The 21,242-nt window shown below is 40.4% G+C and overlaps 1 protein-coding gene across 5 annotated transcripts in view; it reads right to left on the bottom strand.

Moving 5' to 3' along the window:
- The window catches only part of ATRX (ATRX chromatin remodeler), an 88,003-nt gene extending 67,440 nt beyond the window's left edge, over nt 1-20,563 (bottom strand). The window contains exons 1-6 of one of the 5 annotated variants that reach the window (XM_065077994.1): nt 20,310-20,563; nt 9,031-9,143; nt 6,155-6,210; nt 5,547-5,599; nt 3,814-3,938; nt 2,459-2,578 (exon numbers count right to left, since the gene is read on the bottom strand). In XM_065077994.1, coding sequence (XP_064934066.1) covers nt 2,459-2,578; nt 3,814-3,938; nt 5,547-5,599; nt 6,155-6,210; nt 9,031-9,143; nt 20,310-20,329 — 487 coding nt within the window. In that variant the 5' untranslated portion in view covers nt 20,330-20,563. Of the gene's footprint in view, nt 1-2,458; nt 2,579-3,813; nt 3,939-5,546; nt 5,600-6,154; nt 6,211-9,030; nt 9,144-9,810; nt 10,082-19,661; nt 19,756-20,309 lie in introns of those variants that run through there. The other 4 variants (XM_065077998.1, XM_065077997.1, XM_065077996.1 and 1 more) reach the window with 4 other exon arrangements.
- Between the last annotated feature and the right edge of the window lie 679 nt (nt 20,564-21,242).

Raw genomic sequence — 21,242 nt, 5'->3', positions numbered from 1 at the left:
CAGACTTTGTGGAACAGCAAAGCACCTCTTACGACTTCAGAAACAGCTCAAACACCTGTTTCAAACACCGCTGGTAAACCTCAAATAAACGTATCCATAATATTGCACTACTTGGAAAAGAATACCACACTGAAAGGTTGGACCAGATGGTATTTGTGGTCCCTTCCAACCTGGTATTCCATTATATGATTCTATTATACCAAGCAGCACAGATACCTACTCAGGCTTTGTCAAATATCACAGATCTTAAATGAGAGTAAGAATCACAGAGGGTAACAGCCATCTGAGGGAGAACAAGCCACTTTTCCTTCTCTACAACTTTAAGGGGAAGCACTACTGCCTCCTTCCCAAAACCTGCATGCTGGGACTAGAACAAACAGGATAATTTATGAGGCAAACCTTTGTAAACCACATTACTACTACAAATGATAAACAACTACTAATTCATTAATACTGAGAAAATACTTCTTTAAAACCCATTCTTAACTGTGAGTTTATTAGCAAAAATACAACCACAACCATTCTGCAGAAACACAACTTAAGGATTGACACAATGCCTCTTACAGTTTAGGATAAGAGCATTTGGATGCTAGAAAGGCAAGGGTTCTGTTACTACTACTACTATTAATATAAACAGAACACCTAACTCCTAATAAAAATGCAAAGATGCACTCCAAAAAGACACACTAGCATTTTTAATTTCATTGTTATTATTTATTTACTTGCACTGAGCATAGAATTTAGGATCTCAAGTAGTTGGGACTATATGCTTACCTGCTTAAACAAGTAATACTTAACTTGGTACGTGCACAGGCAAGGCACCTCCTTCTAGTAGCTGGAGAAAGACTAAGTGCCACTTGATGGAACTAGACCTGCTGCAGAACAAATGGATCTGCACTACCTCCTCTGTGCACATCACAAAACAAAACTGTTTTGATACATTCCTAATGCAGCTGCTCTTGAGGCAGGCTGTGGTCACGTCCCTCATCTGGCTACCTTCCTGGGCTGGAAACGGGGACAGCACAGGAGCAGGCGGTACCTATTCCATTTCCCTGAGAGTTGCCAGGAGCTTAACACAGGTACTGGATACCTTTAAAATCACGTCAAAGACTATCAGTAGTGACAGACATACACAGCTGAGCTTGCCCTGGATAAAGCTATGACTTAAACAAATTATTGATGGCCCTTCCACAACTATTATCTTATGTCAGGAACCAGTATGAGAGTAACCAGTCCAGACAAAGGAAGACCTGCAAATTCTCTAGAGATGGAAAAAAAAGGCAGGTTGTATGAACTGTCTTGGGGATGCAGACATGGGTCACAAAGTTTAGCCAGAGAAGTCCTACTCTTTTAACACTATAGCCCTGAAGATTTCTGTCGGACCTCTTGTAAAATTGTTCTAAACACAAACGGAAAAAGCATTCCTATATGCTGAATAGGACATCTTGCACTAATAGAATGGAACTGACTTTCAAAGATTAATAATTTACAGAAAATATCAAAATGCTCAAAATGTGATGCATGAGCCCATATGTATGCACAAGCACATCTCCACACAGTCACACTTTAGTCCTCTTAACCACAGATGGAGAAATAGCCCTTATTAAATTATAATAACACTTCAAAAGAGAGCAAGTATCTCAAATGATACAATGAATGAATAGTGTGCACAACTGTTTGTCTGAATATCCTGGGTACTGCTGTAGGTGTGTGAACTAAGACATTGTTAGTAGTATTAATGAAAATATATGCCTTCTTATTGGCTACTTTATACATAATCTTCCCTCTCCTTTACTTTTTTGGAAAGGAAAAAAAAAAAAAAGAAGATATTAATTTCTGTTATCACTGTTATCTACCTAACTTCTCCTCAGTTTTAGCAGTGGTGATGGAAAACCAGCTGGCACAGCAGCTTTTCAAAGATAATCCTTAGCAGGGCCCACTGGTATTCTGAATTGCCCACAATTCAAAAACAAAGCAAAGAAGTCTTTGAGTTCTTAGAGGTTTTAGGTGTCGTGTTAGCTCCCTGATTTCTAATATGCCTGTAAATGCCCCTACCCAAATATGGTTGCTTTCTTGGTGAGTCAGTGAACATTGCCATTTCAACAGCATTCCAAAACAATTCCTTTTAAAAGGAATACCTGGAACACGTGATTGCAACCAAGCAACTGTTCTGAATCCAAAGCAAGAAGGGTCCATATGGAGTACCTAATGATGCATCCTATAGCTACTAAACATAAGAACTTTAATGAGAACTAATCTTAGCTTTCACTGCTGCGCTACAGGGGCAGCAATGGAGGCTAATTTCAGCCAGCTAGAATCCTTAATGAACAAAGAGCCAGAAGAGTGGAGGTATTTTTAGGTTAATTTATTAGAAATAGGAACAATTTGTAGATGTACCAAATGTGGTCATAAGCAACAATTTAAACCCATTTTAATAAATGCTTTAAATTGTATTTACCTCCACGCTTTTTGGGAGCTTCAGGTTTCATTTTAACGGTATTTCTGCTTCTAAATTCAGGCCCTTTAAAATCATCTTTGTCTTCATTCAGCACTGGCTCAGGCTGTACAACCACTGTACCTAGAATGATTTTATTTAGAAACCATTACACATCCAACTGAAGTGCAAAAGTCCTGTTTAAATAAAAGCCAACATAGCATCTTTAAAAAAAAAAAATAGTGCAATCTGCTGATGAAAACTCGAAGTTTTGAATGCACAGACATTCGTACAGAAAAAAAAAAAAAAACAACCACAAATAAAAAACACCCCACCACACACTTCAAACTACATCTGTTTTGCAGCAGTAGGACAAAAGCCAAGGACTGAATGGGCTATGAGGAGCAAATTCTGCTCTCTCTGCACCACCTGATGAGGTATGTGCAGAACAGGACTGTCACACTGCTGGGTGCATGTCGTACAGGAATCTGAAGTGCAACGCTACAAATAAAGGACTTTGGTTATGTCACTTAAATCTATCAAAAGCCTTAGAGTAACTACTATCTTCTCTCTTTTTTCCCCCTTTGTCCAGTTTCTCTCAATTTATTTCAGCATGAAATAAATGAAAAAGCAATAGAACAAAACCTGCATTGTCTTTAACAAAATTCGTAAATTCATTTTTTTAATTGAACAAGTGTACTCATCAAAATTATGTGAATGAAAAAAATCTTTTCTACTTAAGAGCTCGGTTTTAACACTTTTGTGGTGAGGACACTGGAAATTTTCAAGTAACTGCACCAAAATTTGCTTCTTCTCATGCAGTAAACAGCAGTCCCACCAGTTTTTCCTATAACTTTTGTGGGTAAGAAATGGAAGAGATTAATCAAACTGACACTATAGTAAAGAAGAGTGGGATGTAAGCTCACAATATTAACTGTTTTAAAAGGATGCTTAAAAATAGATCTGATAATGACATTTCTCCCCTAGATTTAGTTTTGCTTTTGTGGATCTAATTGTCAGTGACCTCAGAGAGAAGAACAGTAAAATAAATAAAACTTAAAGTGACAGAGTCTGAGACTTCTACAAAAGAAGATAAATAAATTACTTCTGTTTCATGTTGGTTTTATACAGATGTCAGTAGACACTGAAATTGATCCACCAGCACATCCTGCTGTACCCACAGATTAAATTACACTGCGTTCCTATCCAAGGTGCTTGGTGCACAGGGGGTGTGTGTTTGTGCATGAGCATGTATGTTTATACATAACGGGACCGAAAACAAGCATTTTACTAATACATGTGCACTCTTGTTCATTATTTATGCTGCATCATAATCTTGACTAATTTGCTGAATTCAGAAACAAAGAAAAACAAACTACCTTTAGGCAAACTTTTCATATCAACATCGTTTTCTGAGTTTTCATTTGAAATATCTTCATTTACAGTCTCATCTAAGACTTGTTCATCATCTGATCCAACATATTTTGTTACGACTGTAGGTTTCCTGCATAGATAGAAAAAAAAACCATACCGTAACAAATATTACATATGGCAAAATGTAAACCTGGTGCTTTGCAAGCAAAACACCATGTTAACTGGGAAACATATGTTCTTTTTAAATTCATTGCAGACATGATGAGAAGGGATGCTCTGAGTTATTACAATAAATAGATTATAGGCTAACTTTCTTGTTAGGAACAGGAATTCTCCCATCCTATGAGAAATAAAAAGATATACTAATAAAGTATTTTTGTTTCACAGGCTTGCTGTATGTTTGTTGTGAATTGAGGTTTGATGTGTTTTTAAGAAGGTATGCAGGAAAGTCACGCTTTCAGGAAAAAAGCCTGAATTAAACACAAGTGAACGTCTGCTCAGAAATTTTATACACCGTTCCAAGCTTAACAGGCAGCGCAGAGAGAACACACAGATATTAGCAAATGACAAAAAGCAGCTTGGCAGAGAAGATGCTTGCAAAGAAATAAAGGAAATGCAGAAAGAAATGAAAAGCTGACTGTTGAATAAAAAGGCCAGTTGCCAGAACTTCACACAAACATAATTTAGAACTGAATGCATTAAAATGAAAGAATTTACCATGTCAAGGCAGGGAGAAAAAAAAAATGTAAAAATGTTGAGCGTAATTTTCAGTAGGCTGAAGATAATACATGAACTGCTGCAGGACACTCTTTTTGTCAGTATCACAAAGAATATGGCAAATGTGTGAGTGAAAATACCTCTACTGATAGACAGGAAGCAAAGAAAACAAGACTCTAAAAATGATATAAATAAAAAATAGTTAAGCGGGACACTGGATTCATATGATGAGATAGAAATTAAGGCCAAATATAAACCCACAGCTACAAATATGGAATCAAGACTTTAAATCCAGCAGACATGATAAAATAACACAGATTAAAAAAACACAGACACAAAGGAGAGTGAAAAGAGATACACAATACTTTAAAAATGCATTTAGAAGGCAGCTCTTGAGATTGTGCATTTAGAAGAGCTCACCTATCTACACAGTATATTAGGATTTAAAAACAATAAATAAAGACTTGAATGAGCATCAGCTGAGAGCAAAAAATGAGAAGGAGTTTTATTACAGTCTGCTGTTACTTGGGCCACAAACAATCTGTCTCCTGTAGGATTAAAGTGGTTGGTCAACAGTTAACTCCGTATTTTTTCCAAAGAGTAAAAAAGGGTTAAGCAAAGATACAGCAAATGGCAGTTTCTGCACAGGACAACTTAATAGCACATTTTATTTCTACAGTCTTCCAACAGTAAGGTACATAAAGCCTTTTTTCTCTGTGACCCAATTTACATTTTTGGAAGAATCCAGCACGTGGAAATAGCAAGAGTGAAGGAATAATTGTATAAACACCTTGGTCTTGAATATACAGGATAATCTTGTTTTTGTTAATTAAAAAAAACTAAGTTTTATGATCTTAACCTTTGACCCTGAAAGACAGTTTGAATTTTAAGCGCATTGTGAGGCATTTGTTTTACCAGCACTCTGCTAACTTAATGGACTCATAAGTGGCACAGTGCATGGACTTCTCCCTAGTTTTACATGCCAAAAAGCTATTTATTTATTTTTATTTTCCAAACCAACCTTTTTGAACGTGATGATCCTAAGGATTTGGTTCTTTCTGAAGAACTACTGCCCTAAAAACAAGAAAATATTAAAAAGTCAGCACATTCGTGACCAACTGACTTGACAACAAAAAGTTTCTTACATTTACTAGAACACACTAGTCACCAGCACTCCTACCAAAAATAAAAAAGCCAGTAAAAGCATTAACAAGAAGTGCCAGACAACTTCAAGTCATGCCAGCTCAGTTAAATCAAATCTATGGAGTTTCAGATCAGTAGTAAGACTCCAAAAAGTCAAAGTCATTATTCTTTTAAAAAGAGATTTAAATGTAGGTGTCACCAAACTCTATTTTAAGTCACGAAAATGTCTGGTGTATAGAACTGTGGCAGAATGCAAACCCCCCCCTCTCCTTCGATATGGAAGGAGTAGACACATCTCCCACTCTCCCTGCTCTTTTGTTTGACCCCAGAGGCCACTGGCCAGGGTCTTTAAGAGAACGGAGCACCAAGGCGCCAGGGAGCCGCTGGGCGCCCGCGGCCAGTGTGGGGGATGTTTGGAAGCTTCAGGAGCACCCCACAGCCAGTGTACAATTTTCTGCTAAAATGTAAAAGCATGTTTGTACCTACCTCTTCTCTACTGTTCTCCATTGAGGATGGACTACTTTTGGGTTCTTTACTTTTACCTATGGAGAGAAATCAAAGGAATCCACTGAAATGCAAGAAATATTAACATTTCTTCACATTATACATCATAGCATTCTTTATGTTTCACTAGTGTGAATAAAGATGACTGTGACTTTCACAGACAAACTTGCACAAAACAACGCAGTCCACTCTATGGCATAAAGTTTACAGAAATCATTTAGAAATTACTTTCAGTTAAGTATCTGATAGGCTGAAAGACATCCTTCCCATTGGTGAAGAAATACTGAAGAAATGAAAGTGCAATTGTATCCGCAGAAATAATACAGTTAATGCATTTTTTAATCTCTAAGACATTACTTTAAGTATTTCCTCTTAGACATTTTGACATTAAAAACACAATATTAAATCTGGGATCATGTAACCAAAGAAAAAAAAAACTCGTTTAGTACAGAGAATTCCCATTTCTCAATCTTGGGCACTGTGGAATAAAAACCTGAAGACATGCAACCTATTACTATCTGTGCCATCCACCAGCCCAGGTAACAGAAGGGAAAGTTTCAAGTTCATACTTGTATGCTCGATACTTGTATGAAGTTGCTCAAAAGGCTTAGTAATAGCAGTATTTTAGTAGATAGACTATGGAGAAACAAGCAAGTGAAGTGGTAGTGTAATTACTGGATACATACTATGACTGTTGGTGATTTTAACGTAAGACTGCTAGCTCTGCAACTTACAGAATCACAGAATGTTAGGAATTGGAAGGGACCTGGAAAGCTCATCCAGTGCAATCCCCCCATGGAGCAGGAACACCCAGATGAGGTTACACAGGAATGTGTCCAGGCAGGTTGGAATGTCTGCAGAGAAGGAGACTCCACAACCTCCCTGGGCAGCCTGGGCCAGGCTCTGCCACCCTCACTGAGAAGAAGTTTCTTCTCAAATTTAAGTGGAACCTTTTGTGTTCCAGTTTGAACCCATTGTCCCTTGTCCTATCATTGGTTGTCACCGAGAAGAGCCTGGCTCCATCCTCCTGACACTCACCCTTTATATATCTGTAAACATTAATGAGGTCACCCCTCAGTCTCACCCAAGCTCCAGAGCCCCAGCTCCCTCAGCCTTTCCTCACACAGGAGATGCTCCACTCCCTTCAGCATCTTTGTTGCCCTGCACTGGACTCTCTCCAGCAGTTCCCTGTCCTTCTGGAACTGAGGGGCCACAACTGGACACAATATTCCAGCTGTGGTCTCCCCAGGGCAGAGTAGAGGGGAAGGAGAACCTCTCTGACCTACTGACCACCCCCTTCTAATCCACCCCAGGTACCATTGGCCTTCCTGGCCACAAGGGCCCAGTGCTGGCTCATGGTCATCCTGCTGTCCACCAGCACCCCCAGGTCCCTTTCCCCTACACTGCTCTCTAATAGGTCATTCCTCAACTTATACTGGAACCTGGGGCTGTTCCTACACAGATACAAGACTCTACACTTGCCCTTGTTATATTTCATTCCATTTTTCCCTGCCCAACTCTCCAGCCTGTCCAGGTCTCTGGATGGCAGCACAGCCTTCTGGCGTGTCATCCACTCCTCCCAGCTTCGTGTCATCAGCAAACCTGTTGATAGTACACTCTATTCCCTCATCCAAATCATTGATGAATATATTGAATAATATAGGTCCCAGTACTGACCCCTGAGGCACTGCACTAGATACAGGCCTCCAACTGGACTCTGCCCCATTGACGACGACTCTCTGGCTTCTTCCCTTCAGCCAGTTCACAGTCCACCTCACTACCCGCTCATCCAGACCACACTCCCTCAGTTTAGCTGGGAGGATGCTGTGGGAGACTGTGTCAAATGCCTTACTGACCTATGCTGAACTGTTTGGGTAAATTTTAGCCAAAATTATCCAGCTATTTCTGCATGTGAAGCTAAGGTAGGGGGGAATAAAAAAAACAGAAACAGTTTTTGACCCCTCTCTGGAATATTACAGGCATTCTCCCACTCTGAAGAAAGCACCTGAAATTTGGAAGAAGGGTGACATTTCTTCCAGAGATGCTGCCCACCTTCTACTCTCGACCAATCTTGCCCAAGTGATAAATCCATGGAAAATACCAGTTTATACATGCTCAGTAGAGATTTATTTCATTCTGGCAGCCTGAATCTCTGCACTACATGTGACAGGGCTGCCCATGTGCCATCCCCGTGGAATGACCCAGCACGCTGCATCGTCCCCAGCTCCGAGTGCTGACCCAGCTGCTCGTGCTCCAGCCGCCCCAGGGCTATGACAGCGCAGGATTTCCCCTGTGACCGAAGCCCCGGGGCCGGGGCTGGTCACCCCAAACAAGAGCAGGAAATGTTTAATATTTGTTACCTATTTCTAACTCTGAAGTGAAAATTTCCAATATTGAATTTGACCAAGTGTGGGACTCAAGGTTTTTCAGAAGTATTATTTTGTTTTCAAATGTTTCCAGATTACATCTAGAAATCTTTTTCAACTAATTATGAAAGCACAGCCTCCAGAACTTCTTCCATGACTACCAGGACTGCAGAAAAAAAAAATTAAGATACTGCACTTACACATTAAGGAAAACTGAACAAGGAACCCTTAGCACAGCAAACAGATGAATGTTTACCATCTCATGTTTCCTGGAAGGTAAATTACCAGCAGGATTACCCTTCTTTCACATTTAGAAAAGATTCAGAACTGAAAGAAACACTGTATCAAAGGCCTATTGTATATTTATTAAGATATCACCACTTAAATAATACCAGGACTTTGCATAATTGCCCCAGTGGAATAACACCACAAAGTTATTTGACTATAGAATCATCTATACATTGAAAATAACAACATAAAATGTCTTTTTACCTATGGTTTTGTTTTTAGATAATGCTGGAGGAGAGTTTGCGTCCTCAGATTCTTCTGATGAGTGAGCCAAGAAGTCATGAAGTTTCTGCACCAACGTATTCAACTTGCTTTCACTGTTAAAATAAGAGTAAAACTTGAAGTTACCTATATATCTCAGTCAAATTTAGCAAGCTTCAGAGAAATTATGTTTAATCTCAACTAATATACACCTACAGAAGCAACCCAGTTACTGCTTAAACATTTGTTTCTGCAAGAGAATATCAAAGTAAATAAAAAAACATACAATTTTGTTTGTATTCTTAAACCCCAAGTAAAACAACAGATGCATCCTTATTGACAAAAAAACATTAAAGATTCTGTGAGTAATAATAAAAAGCCTTTTAAAAATAGTTTTTAATGTTTAAAATTATTCACAAAATTCAAGAAAGTCTGGAGTGGTAATGCTACTATGACACAAAGATAGTAAAAAATGAATTTACAATTCAACTTTGTCAGAAGCTGAACAGGTAAAAAATAATAAAATCTTAATATTTTATTACCAGAAATGTAAACTGCGGGGATAAAAACCACTATAAATAATAGCAGAATTTCACCTACAACCTTCGAAACAAACAGGTCCAATGAGTATGACGTGCTTACGCAAGGCTTATATTAAATCAGCTACATACATATATACTGTGTATCCTGCATTAATTTTGTAAAAAAATCCAACCACGTAGGATCAGATCACTTCTTGATCTGTTTGTACGAGTATTCATAACAAATTTATAAAAATATTACCCTAGGAATTCTCACTAGGCAGTTTCAGACACCAGGAACTGTTGGTCTTGCATATATACTCATTACAGTAAAAAGGTAACAGCTTTATCCTACGCTATACTGCTTCATCATTTACATATTATTTTCCTCTCATTTTATGATGTTTCGGATTTTCTCCCCCGCAAGCTTCTACAATTTCTCAAGACAAGCACGTTTTTCCAGATGCGAGCACACTGACTGAGGCCAAGGGCAGCCACCCCTTTGACCCCCCAGTACCTAAAGTCACCACTCTGTCACTGCTGCACTCCCAGATGTTATCAGTCCTCCAACATCTGTCAGCTCACACGGCTGAGTCATCATACCTTATCTATTACCAGAAATGGGGTTTCCAACAGCTGAATTTCACTACCCCCTTCATAAGTTAACCCAGTTATAGGACACAGGCTTCCAGCCCTTTCACTTTTTCTCTCCCCACTACTTTCAGTCTTCCGACAGCAAGAAAAACACATATTTTCTGACCCTGTATTACACATTGCAGGATCTTTTGAATATTTATCACAAGCTCAAGCCACTCACCTTTACTACCTCTACTATTTCTCTGAACACATCCATTTATTAGCTTCTGTCTTTCAATCTAACTGCTAATTGCTAAAACTAGATCACCTGTTTTCTAAGAAGGACATGCAGGTGACTGCTCTCTCGAGCAATGAGTGAAATGGTATCACCACATTACACCAAATGACTATTTAAACCAGCAAAAATAATCACATATAAAACAGCATAAAACATCCATTAAAAAAAAAGTAATTTCTTTAAATCTTCTGAAGTACTCAAAATACCACTTTGTAAGGGAAAGATTTTCTGCATGAGTAAAGGACACTTATTTTGAGACGACACACATATCATCAATCACTTGAGCGTGGTTTACTCTCAAGTGTATCTTACTTTTTTTCCTCTCAATCTGTCTAAAAGTCTTTCCCTCTAATTACCAGACTCATGCTGCTACACAACTGCCAGTCCTTTAACTTGGGTTTCCCTTTTTGTCATGGATGGAGGACATACTTGGAAAACATTACAAAATATTATAATGGTACACTTCAGTTTTAACAGACTGCATGCTTGACTTTAGAAAGGAGATTTAACAACAATTTATTCACATTAAGTTAAAAAAAAAAAATTAAAGACTTGTTCATCATTATTTGATAGTAAAAGTACATAAAGAGATTTCATATCCATTCCAGATGGTCTGAAGAACTAATGCACATTTAGAAAAGCCACAAAAAAGTACATTTTTGGTAGTAAAAACAAAACCAAAAACCCACATGTGGAATTCTGCTCATTTAGTTTATAAATAACTTGTTTTGGTAACAGCATTTTAGAAAAGAAAATGGGAACTATAGATGAGTTATAATGTTATTGTTCTCAATACAAAACAAATTCAGAAGAGTATGCATGTGTCTGTGACTAATACTTGGAACATGATCTACTACCATTTATTAACTCTTATTCTAACTAGCCTAAAATTATCATTTTCAGAGAAAAATGTTCATGCTGACAAACAACAATCAAAAGAATAATCTACAAACTAACACTAAAAATTCTTCTCAACTTGTTTTTCCTCTTGATTATTCAGCATTTCGTACCATAAGCCTGTATTAAGGAATACCAGGTCAAATGTAAGCGAAGGTGTTACACTTACTATAGTTAACCACAAAGCTATTTCAATTTAGGGCAAGGCTTTACCCGTTTTTTGTACAAAAGCAATTTTATGTCATGCCTTTTCAGCTGAGACTATATTTGCTATAATCTTTTTTAAAGCTTCCACTTCAAAATCCTTATTCTTCATCATATATTAATAGACCCATCCACTATCAAATTGATTACAACCTATAAAATGTGTGGGTTTAAAAAACAGAGGAACATAAAAACTCAGAACCATCTCAGAAGCACTAAGCAAAACAAGCAGTCTCCCTGTACAATATAGCAACAGGCCCTACACTATTTACTAGTGTTTTCAGGCTTGCACGTTCCAAGCACATGGCTTCACCAACAGTCTAGAGCTATTTCAACACTGTTTAGCCTAATTAAAATAGCAATGAAAGGAAAGGTGTCCTACTATTAGCAGTTTGGCCATGAACCTGATTTGTGACCTTGGGAAACTGTCTTATAATAATACCATTTCTTCCCTAAATTCGGAGCAAGTACTGTCATCTTAAGTAGTAAATGTCTGGCCCTCACTAGGATTTTTTAAAAGTACACATTATGCAAACCATGTATTAGGCAGAATGATTCTACAAATCAATAGAATATATAAGAAAATGAAGGGACAGGTGGTGTCCTAATCTGGACACAACATACTTAATTCAATTTGGCTGTTGACTGCTATCCCCTTGTTTGTGTTATCTGTATCGGGTTTGTGTGGCCAGGCTCTGGTAGCATGGGGTGGTGCAGAGGTGGCTTCTGAGAAGCTGCCAGAAGCTTCCCCCAAGTCCAACAGAGCCAGCGGCAGCCGGCTCCACGGTGGACCCACCACTGGCCAAGGCTGAGCCCATCAGCAACAGTGGCAATGCCTCTGGGGTAACATAGTTAAGAAGGGGGGAAAAAACCTGCACAACAGCAACTGCTGAGAAAGAATATGTGAGAGAAACAACTCTGCAGACACCAAGGTCAGTGCAGAAGGAGGGCAGGAGGTGCTTCAGGTGCCAGAGCAGAGGTTCACATCAGCCTGTGGTGCAGCCCATGGTGAAACCGCCTGTCCCCTGCAGCCCACGGAGGTCCACTCTGGAGCAGAGATCCACCTGCAGCCCAGGAAGTACCACACACTGAGCTGGGTTTCTCTCATTACTCTATTCTGATTAGATTGGCAATAAATTAAATTGATTTCCCCAAGTCAAGTCTGTTTTGCCCACGATGATAATTTCTGAGAGATCTCCCTGTCCTTATCTCAACGTGTGTGTGTCTTCTTGTACTTTCTCCCCATCCAACTGAGGTGGGGAGTGATCAAGGGGCTTTGGTGGGCACCTGGCAACCAGCCAGGGCCAACCCACCCCATTACTTCATCATCTGCATTAGATAACAGTCATGCTTCTGCAAAGCGAGTCAAATCACCTTGGACAAGTAAGTTTTCAAGGAACAGTTTTCATTTGGATTCAACTTGCCACACACTGATGTGATCATTCTTTCTGATGGTAGGTGAGGTGCTCAGAATTCATAGCCAGGGCCAGGGAAAGAGCAGAACTGCCCATTTCAGCAGCAAACCTGGGTCACGTTGGATTATACTGTGAAAGTGCACTGGAAAAAACTTGTTATTCACTCGCTTTCTATTCAGACACTTTGAAAATGTAGGTGGGGAATATCCCAGTTATTGTCAACATCTGGAAGAACAGTTTTAAAGCTATATTGTCTTTAAACAAATTAATTTCTCATTCTTCCACAGGACCCTACCAACTTCTGGTTTAAATAAGTGCCTCTCATCTGCATTTCAAGTGGCTCCTGAGAGTCACTGCAATAGGAGCACTTTTCAGCTTTTCATTTACCTGAATGTTGACAAATACTCTTTTGCAATTTTTTTCCTCACCTTCCTTAAGCTCAGCACTTGTCTAAAATTTTTCTATGTTTAAGCTTTTAAAATAGTTCAAACACACAAGTTTTTTAAACTCATCTATTACAGTTGCTTCAAGTCCCAAACTTTTTTCACTTTTGAAGCTGAAATGAAATACTGCAAAGAACAACTATTAAGTAGACAAAAGTAAACAATCCTTAGGAAAAAAAAATAAAGCAAAATAAAACCAGATGTGCTTTTAAACTGCCAGTCCATAGACTATCATCCTCTGATTCAAACTGTACCCCTATGTGAACAACAGAAATCAAACAACCCACAGAAAAAAATCTGTATATTTTAATTAAGACAGTGGAAAGGGAAAGAACTGACTATGTCTACATTAGAACATGGCACAGTTTGGTGCCAATGACCCAATATCCACACTACATACATTTCAGTAATTCAAACTAGGTGTAGTCTGGTTCCACAGACTGCACAAGCACCAGCAGTTGGAGCACATCAAGAATGCTGGAACACATCTTTCAGCTTAGTTCCACCCAGAAGCACCCAGTTTGTGCACTCCAAGGCCCCATTGCATTATCAACAAAACTGACTAAGAACAATCCAGAGACTTTTTTCAAAAATGCCCTTCTTAATTCAGATGGTAATATGGATGCACGCAAAGTTCTGAAGGAGATCAGAACATATTTTTCCAAATCATTTCTATGTCTAACACGTTACAGACATGACCATCTTTTAAAATCATTGATTTATAGTAAATAAAGCTGAAACTGATTTAATTAAACATACAACTTAGAAACTGGTACCAAGCCTCCTTTCCTTTCCTCTCGTCCTATGATTTCCTTTCATACTACATAAGCCTTGATACGATCAGGCCAGTCATTCTGTCGCATGCCAATCTTCATGAAAGCTTTTCCTGATGAGAAGGAAAAGTGTTAGACTTACCCCAATTCAAAGATTTCAGTAGTAATGGCAGAGCCTACATAGTCATTTCACATGAAAAGTGTCAATATTGTGGCTGAACACACAAGTGAAATCGCTTAAGACTATGTGAAAGAGTGAAAGATATAATCTACAAGTTGTTTATATTCCTATTCATAATAAGAAAAGGAGTGAACATTCTTGCAATATCCTAAGAAGCCTACTTCTCTCAGAAAAAAATATGTAACTGGAAAATAAAATCAGCCATTGTATCAGTTGAACAGGTAAAAGAATATGGTTCTACAAAGGCAGGGAAACAGACCACTTCTATGCTAGTGGTTGTTTTTTAACCTAACAATGGTTTTCCAAGGGCAAAGCAACATGACATTGTATAGCCTATATCAGATTAATATTTTCTAACTTATTTATATACTGATACACTAATGACACCAAACAAGTGAGGATTTACAGCCAGGACTCACACAATCTATTTGAGTTGGTACACACCAGCTCTACTGCAGAAGGACGCAAACTCTCTGACCCTGACACACAAACCTCATGCCACCCACACTTTCATTTCTCTCCTTTCTCCTCCACTTAAGTACAAATATTTGTTTTGACCTATGCACAGAAGCTGATCCATATTAAAAGTAGCCATTTCTTCCACTGAATCTACATAATTTCCCTAATCCAGCTCACTGCTCATAGGTATGAATGTTTCTGCAAGCAGAGGTGAGAGAGCCTGAGCTGGGGAGGAAGGGACTAGAACTGTGGCAGCAAAATTAGAGCTGGTCAGGTAAATACACCAGGAATCAGAGAATCATTTAGGCTGGAAGGAACCTCTGGAGATCACTTAGTCCAACCCACCATCACAAGCAGAGACAGCTACAGGAGGTCACCCAGAACTACGGCCAGTCAGGTTCTGAGCACCTCCACAGATGGAGGCCCCACAATCTCGCGGGGTGACCTGTTGAAGTGCTTGACCATTCTCAGAGTAATAAAGTTCTCTTGTGTTTAGATGGAATTGTAACACATTAAAGCAGGTAAAGCCAGAAAATACGTGAATACCAAAACTCCGACTGAAAAGACACGCGCAGGCATCCAGCACTTTTTCAAACTTGAAGATTCTATGCTTAAGACTTCATTAACACAGATTCACTCTTTTGCTTTGTTTAGAACTGACTTTAAATCCACATGGGCTTAATCAGTGATGTCTAGTACAGTTGAAGACACTCAATGATGTGGATGAAGTAACTTTGGAGCTTAAGTACAGCGTAACAGGTTCAGACAAGTAAACAGAATTATATTCCTCTAGACACACAAGGGAATGGGAAAGCAACAGTTCAAAGTCACTAAGAGACCCTTGTTTTGTTCAAGGAAGATTACACAATTTCTTTTTCTTGAGACGGTATCCAAACAACCATATCAGGATTTGGCTGAGAGCTACCATGCTTCACTAAAAAGTAAAAAATTATTTGGGTTTTTTGACCTGTTTCTTTAATGGGAGCTTATAAAAAGGGGGCAGGAAGCAAGCTAAGAAAATCTCATTGTGAGTGTGGCTTGAAAGTCACACAGAAGTCTGTAACTTCAATGGAAAAATAACCTGCAAGCTGAAAAAGACTGACTGAAGGCAACCACTTGAAAATCTAAATACAGTATTCTCACCTTCATGAGACAAAAATCAGAGCAAACTGAATACCTTACTATACTAATTCAGGAAAGGAAGCTCAAACTATCATACATAACAGACAAAACAGAAAGATGTATTTAAAAACATTAAACATGTATTGTTTAAAGTGAAAGAAGGGATGCAAATCCAATAGCATCATGTCCCCCTAACTCTGAAACCGTCTTCTCTTTTCCTTCATTTGCCTTTTGCATCCTGGAGTTTACCACAGGTTCTCAACAAGGCATCATTCATTACAAACTACGAATTAAAGTTTGTCCCTTCAAGTCTCCCAGATACTCCCACTCAGGTTTGCTACAAGTTTTAAGGGTTGTATCCCATCTGAACTGTAGTTTTTTATTTTACAAGGTAAAAGTCATGTCAGTTTGCCCACCATCAGTCCTTCCTTTATTGCCTAACTTTTTTAGTTTTGCTTTACACGATAATGCATTTGCACAACAAGGCTTCTTCAACAACAGTTGAACCTATTAAGACCTACAGTTCAACCTACTAAGATATGAATTTCTACAACAGTGCAGTTTTCAGACTTGCAAACAAACTGCCAAAATAGCACCAAATTTGACACTCAACAGCAACATGTGTAATCAAGTTCCTGAAAAACAAAACAAAACCAAAAAAAAAAAACCCACCACAACATCAATCAATCCATCATCCACCTTGAATGACAACTGCCTGGTGGCTAGATGTTATAACAAAGCATGAAAACTTTATACTCTTCCTTTAGTAAACTGGGGCGCCTCACCTACCACCTTTTCAAGTAAATATAAAGATTTCCATTATATTTACCACTGAATACCTACAGTTTCTTCTTTTTCCTCCTGATTCACCGTGGGAACACTTGCCACTGACCTACCCATGAACCGATCCACGTTTCCAAATCACCTGCAGCCACAAGCTGAGCCCCTGTGATAGGAAACTGGATTTCATGAGGTTCAGCAGTATCCTTAGGCTTTCCTGTTTCTGAGAGAACCATCTAGTGACCCAGTCTAAAAACGTACTTTGTCATAGACTGCAGGCATTTCTTTTTTTGCAAACACAGCACATTTTAGTACTATTTTTGATTTTTTTTTTGTTGAGGTGTATCCACATAAAAAGCACTAACTTTTCCTCCCTTCGAGCAGAAGGTGCAAGTGCTTATCTGCAATAGAACTGGGAATTTCAAGTTTTCACAACATTAAAGCTACCCTACTGCAGAATTTGTATTACACACCCCTCGACACCACAAATTATTTCATAGAAAAAACAGGTACCTTCAGCTAAGCCCTGCAGAGACCCTGACACACTGTTTACAAAACTCTAAAAAAGACAGTATTGTATGGAAATTACGATGTCACTGCATAAAGTTCCTCTTGTAGAAATTTCATTTAAGTATTGCAAACACATTGGCTCTGGGGCACATTTGGCACAGATGACAGCCAGCCTACAGTTTTGCTCGTCTTGTGGGAAGAGTCAAAGGACCTGCTTATGCCCACTCCACAAACTGTGTGGAAGATGGCTGACTGACACTGCACCTTCAGAGAACACAGAAGATTGCTGTTGACTTATTTCCAATTAGATTATTGTGGCATCAAATAACATGCCTGAAACAACTCCATACTAGCGCTCACAACAAAGAAATTCAAGTGACTAAAAAATGCAGAAATTTAACAAAAATGTCAAGACCAAGTACCAAAGTACCACACTGCAAGTTGGAAAGTCTGCATCATTAAAAAGTTTACTTTGCCACCTTAAAAAATTTAGTATCACTACACTGGACTACCAGATGGTTCAAGTAAGATTCAAAACTTGTCATCTTTTCTGGTGTGCTTATTTTGTACAGTATATGAACAGGTTAGGTCACTATGACAAAGATTCTTCTACTTAAAAAAAAAAAAAAAATCAAGCTTTTTGGGCAAAAGTTTTAGAGAAATCTTCATCAACATTTACAGAGACAGCATTTGTTTTGAACTTTCTTAGTGAGTTACTCCAGCTTTCATCATGTTTTTCAGCATTCCAAACTTCCCATCCTGGCAATGGTAGGCTCCTAGGTTCTTAATATTAAATAGAAGTATTCCTCGTAACAGAAGTACAAAACATCATAGCCAGCAGACTAGTATTGATTACTTTCCTTTTAAACCTATGTTCCAGAAGTGCTGGGAAAAGATTTTCCATCAAAATTCTATTGTTTGCCTATATTACAAAGAACTCTAACAATCATCTCCTAGCTTTATTTATGTCCGTGTCCACTGCAGATAGCAGAAGATGAAAGGAATGTGTAGGATGTGTAACAGAAACACAGGCAACTGACAGGCCAGCAAGACTTGAGAAAAATAGAAAGGAGAGGTTTCTTCTTTCCCTTCCCATTCTTTCTAACTCCAATTTTAAGCAGAACTTGAACTGACAGAAAATAACAAAAATCCCATGCAATATGTTCATCATTTAGACAGAGAACTGCGTTCATGAACACAAGAGAAGTTTGGAGCACCAAAACAAATATTATGTCCATCTACTTAAAAGAAGTTTGCAACAGGGCCTGCTTATTATGTGGGACAGATCAAATCCAAAGGAACATACAATCTCAAATCTATTTCATACGTGCTTTTTGATCTTCAAGACTACAAATAATTCAAATTACCCTTCTGTCTGTGGGTGATCTGAAAAATTCCATGGAAAACGTATGAGCTTCTATATCCTCTTTAACTGAAGCACTAACTAAAACAGTAACACTAATTTTTATACTAATGACAACATAAGAATATGGTAAGGGTTAAACACAAAACCTTCAGAACATACACCAGGAACAAGAGGTTCAAAAAACAACAACAAAAATAAAAAAGACAAAGCAGAATATGGGAAAACAGCAAAAAAACCACAACAGTCATAGTAAAATAAAAAGCAAAATGGTCCAAACAGAAGAGCACTTGTCAGAATACGTAAGACTATCTATGACCACAAAAAAGGTCAATAAATATTAGCAAGCCAGATCTCATTGCCATATAAAAATCAAATTCTACCCTTGATTTTCAGGGACTGAGGAATAAAAGTCTACACATGAAATAACTGATCCAACATAAAAGTGGCTTAAGCTGTCGAAGTACTTTAAGAACAGAGGGAAGAAAGTGGGAGTGAAAAAGGGGGAGAGATAGACAATCCCTACCTTAAAAATAAGAAAGAAAACATACACAGAAAAAGCTGTTAACTGTTGGGAAGTCATGCACCAAATAATGTATATTTGCAATAGTCATGACCCGCATCCAGCATGTGATCAACATAAATAATGATGATAATCTTCTAAAAATCTTATTTTGTTAGTAAGAAGTAGATTACATATGCATTACTTCCTCAGAGGTGTCAAGACTTTAAAATAAAGCAATACACAAGAGAAAGAAAACTACTCAAAGTAAGTCTAAAACTGGGTGAAGATACACAAATATGACCAGAGAAAAAACTTTATCCAAAGCTCAGTATTTCACACAGCGCAATGGCTCCCTTTCTTAGCACTTCGGTTTTGAAGAGATGTGCAACATTCGTGAGAGTCAAGTGATAACACTTCATTGTTTATATAGCGCCTTAGGCACGTGGAGTATTTGTGGGGGATGCACTTGGTCAGTAACCCTGAGATCCCCATAAACTGAAAGCGTACAAAGCCAACTACTTATTAATAGCTTAACACAGCGTCTTTCTTAACACTGACTTTACTTGCTTTTCTGTCAGCTTACTTACTTTACGCAGCAAAACCGTTCGTAACAATTAACACGTTAGGAGACAGCTCTTCAGGGGCAGAGGGAGATGTTTGTAAACCAGCATGAAAACGGATCCTTCACGGGGGATGGGCGGGAGAGGAAGGGCTTTACTACAGCACACACACGTGGGGCGGGGGCGGCCGGACGGAGGGCACAGCCCCGCGGCACCCGGCGGCGGGCACGGCGGCCGATGGCGGGGGGCGATGGCGGCCCCGCCCCTTCGGGCCTTTCGGGCCTTCCCGCCGCTTCCCGCCGCTTCCCGCCGAAACGGGACAGGACAGCCCTGCCCGCTCCTCGGGCCTGGGCCCGGGCCCAGGCCCAGCCCCGCCGTGCCCGGGAAGAGAGGCGTGCGTGCCGCCGCTGCTCACGGCCGGGCCGCGGCCAGACGAGACGAGGGCCCGCCGCCCGGCCGCCATGCCCTCCACCTGCGCTACCCACCCGGCCTCCCTCCCGCCGCCATCCCGCCCCCTGCTCGACCTCCGCCAGCGCCTGCCGCCCCAGGCCCGTCCCCGCCCCACCCCCGCCGCGGGGCCGCGGGCCGGGCCGGGCGGAGCAGCCGCGGAGGCCGCCCGCCAGCAGCGGCCGCCGCTTCCCCCGCCGCCCAGCAGGGGCGGGCTCCGGGCCGTACCTCACGGGCTCTGCGGTCATGTCTCCGCTGCCGCTGCTCGGTGCGGCCGGGCCGGAACCGGGCTCAGGCGCCGAAAGGAAACAAAGCCGTTATTGCCACCATCGCCGCCGCCATCTTATCGGAGGGAGGCTGAGGGAGACCTGCCTCCTGCCGCCTTCCTTCTTCGCCGACTCCCATTGGCTCCTTGCGGCCCTCAGCGATTTTCTAATTGGGCGGCTCCGACGAGGCCTGTTGCTAGGGTCGTTTACGTCACCGTCCCAACCTTCCCCGCTCTGATTGGCTGGAGGCAAGGTTACATCACCAGCAGGGACCTGACGTCACGCAGAAAGTCCCGTGGCATCATTTCACAGAATCACAGAAGTATTCTGGTTGGAAAAAGACCCTCAAGATCATAGATTCCAACCATAAACCTCACACTACCAAGTCCACCACTAAACCATGTCCCTTAAGAACCTCATCCTGGCAACTTTTAAACCCCTCCAGGGATGGTGATTGCACCACTGCCCTGAGCAGCCTGTCAAATGCCTGACAGCCCTTTCCAGGAAGAAATTGTTCCCAAAATGCAATCTGGGGCAACTTGAGGCCGTTTCCTCTCATCCCATCACTTGTTCCTTGGGAGCAGAGCCTGACCATGCCGGCTCCAACCTTCTTTCAGGCAGTTGCAGAGGGTGAGAAGGTCTCCCGTCAGCTCCTGTTCTCCAGGCTGAACCTTCCCAGGTCCCTCAGGCGCTCCCATCACTCTTGTGCTCCAGCCCCCTCATCAGCTCTGTTGCTCTTCTCTGGACAGGCTCCAGCATATCAGTGTGTCCACCAAAACCTCCAAACCCACAACTGGCAGCAATGAACAGCATCTCCCGGGATGCTGCAGGATGGAGCAGCAGCACCAACCGCACTAACCGCCGCCACAACACCAGTGGCCCACACGCCCTGGCC

The sequence above is a fragment of the Columba livia genome, chromosome 12, assembly GCF_036013475.1.
Source record: "Columba livia isolate bColLiv1 breed racing homer chromosome 12, bColLiv1.pat.W.v2, whole genome shotgun sequence".
Taxonomy (NCBI): domain Eukaryota; kingdom Metazoa; phylum Chordata; class Aves; order Columbiformes; family Columbidae; genus Columba; species Columba livia.
Note: the sequence above shows the minus strand (reverse complement) of the source record. Positions and strands in the feature narration are given on the sequence as shown.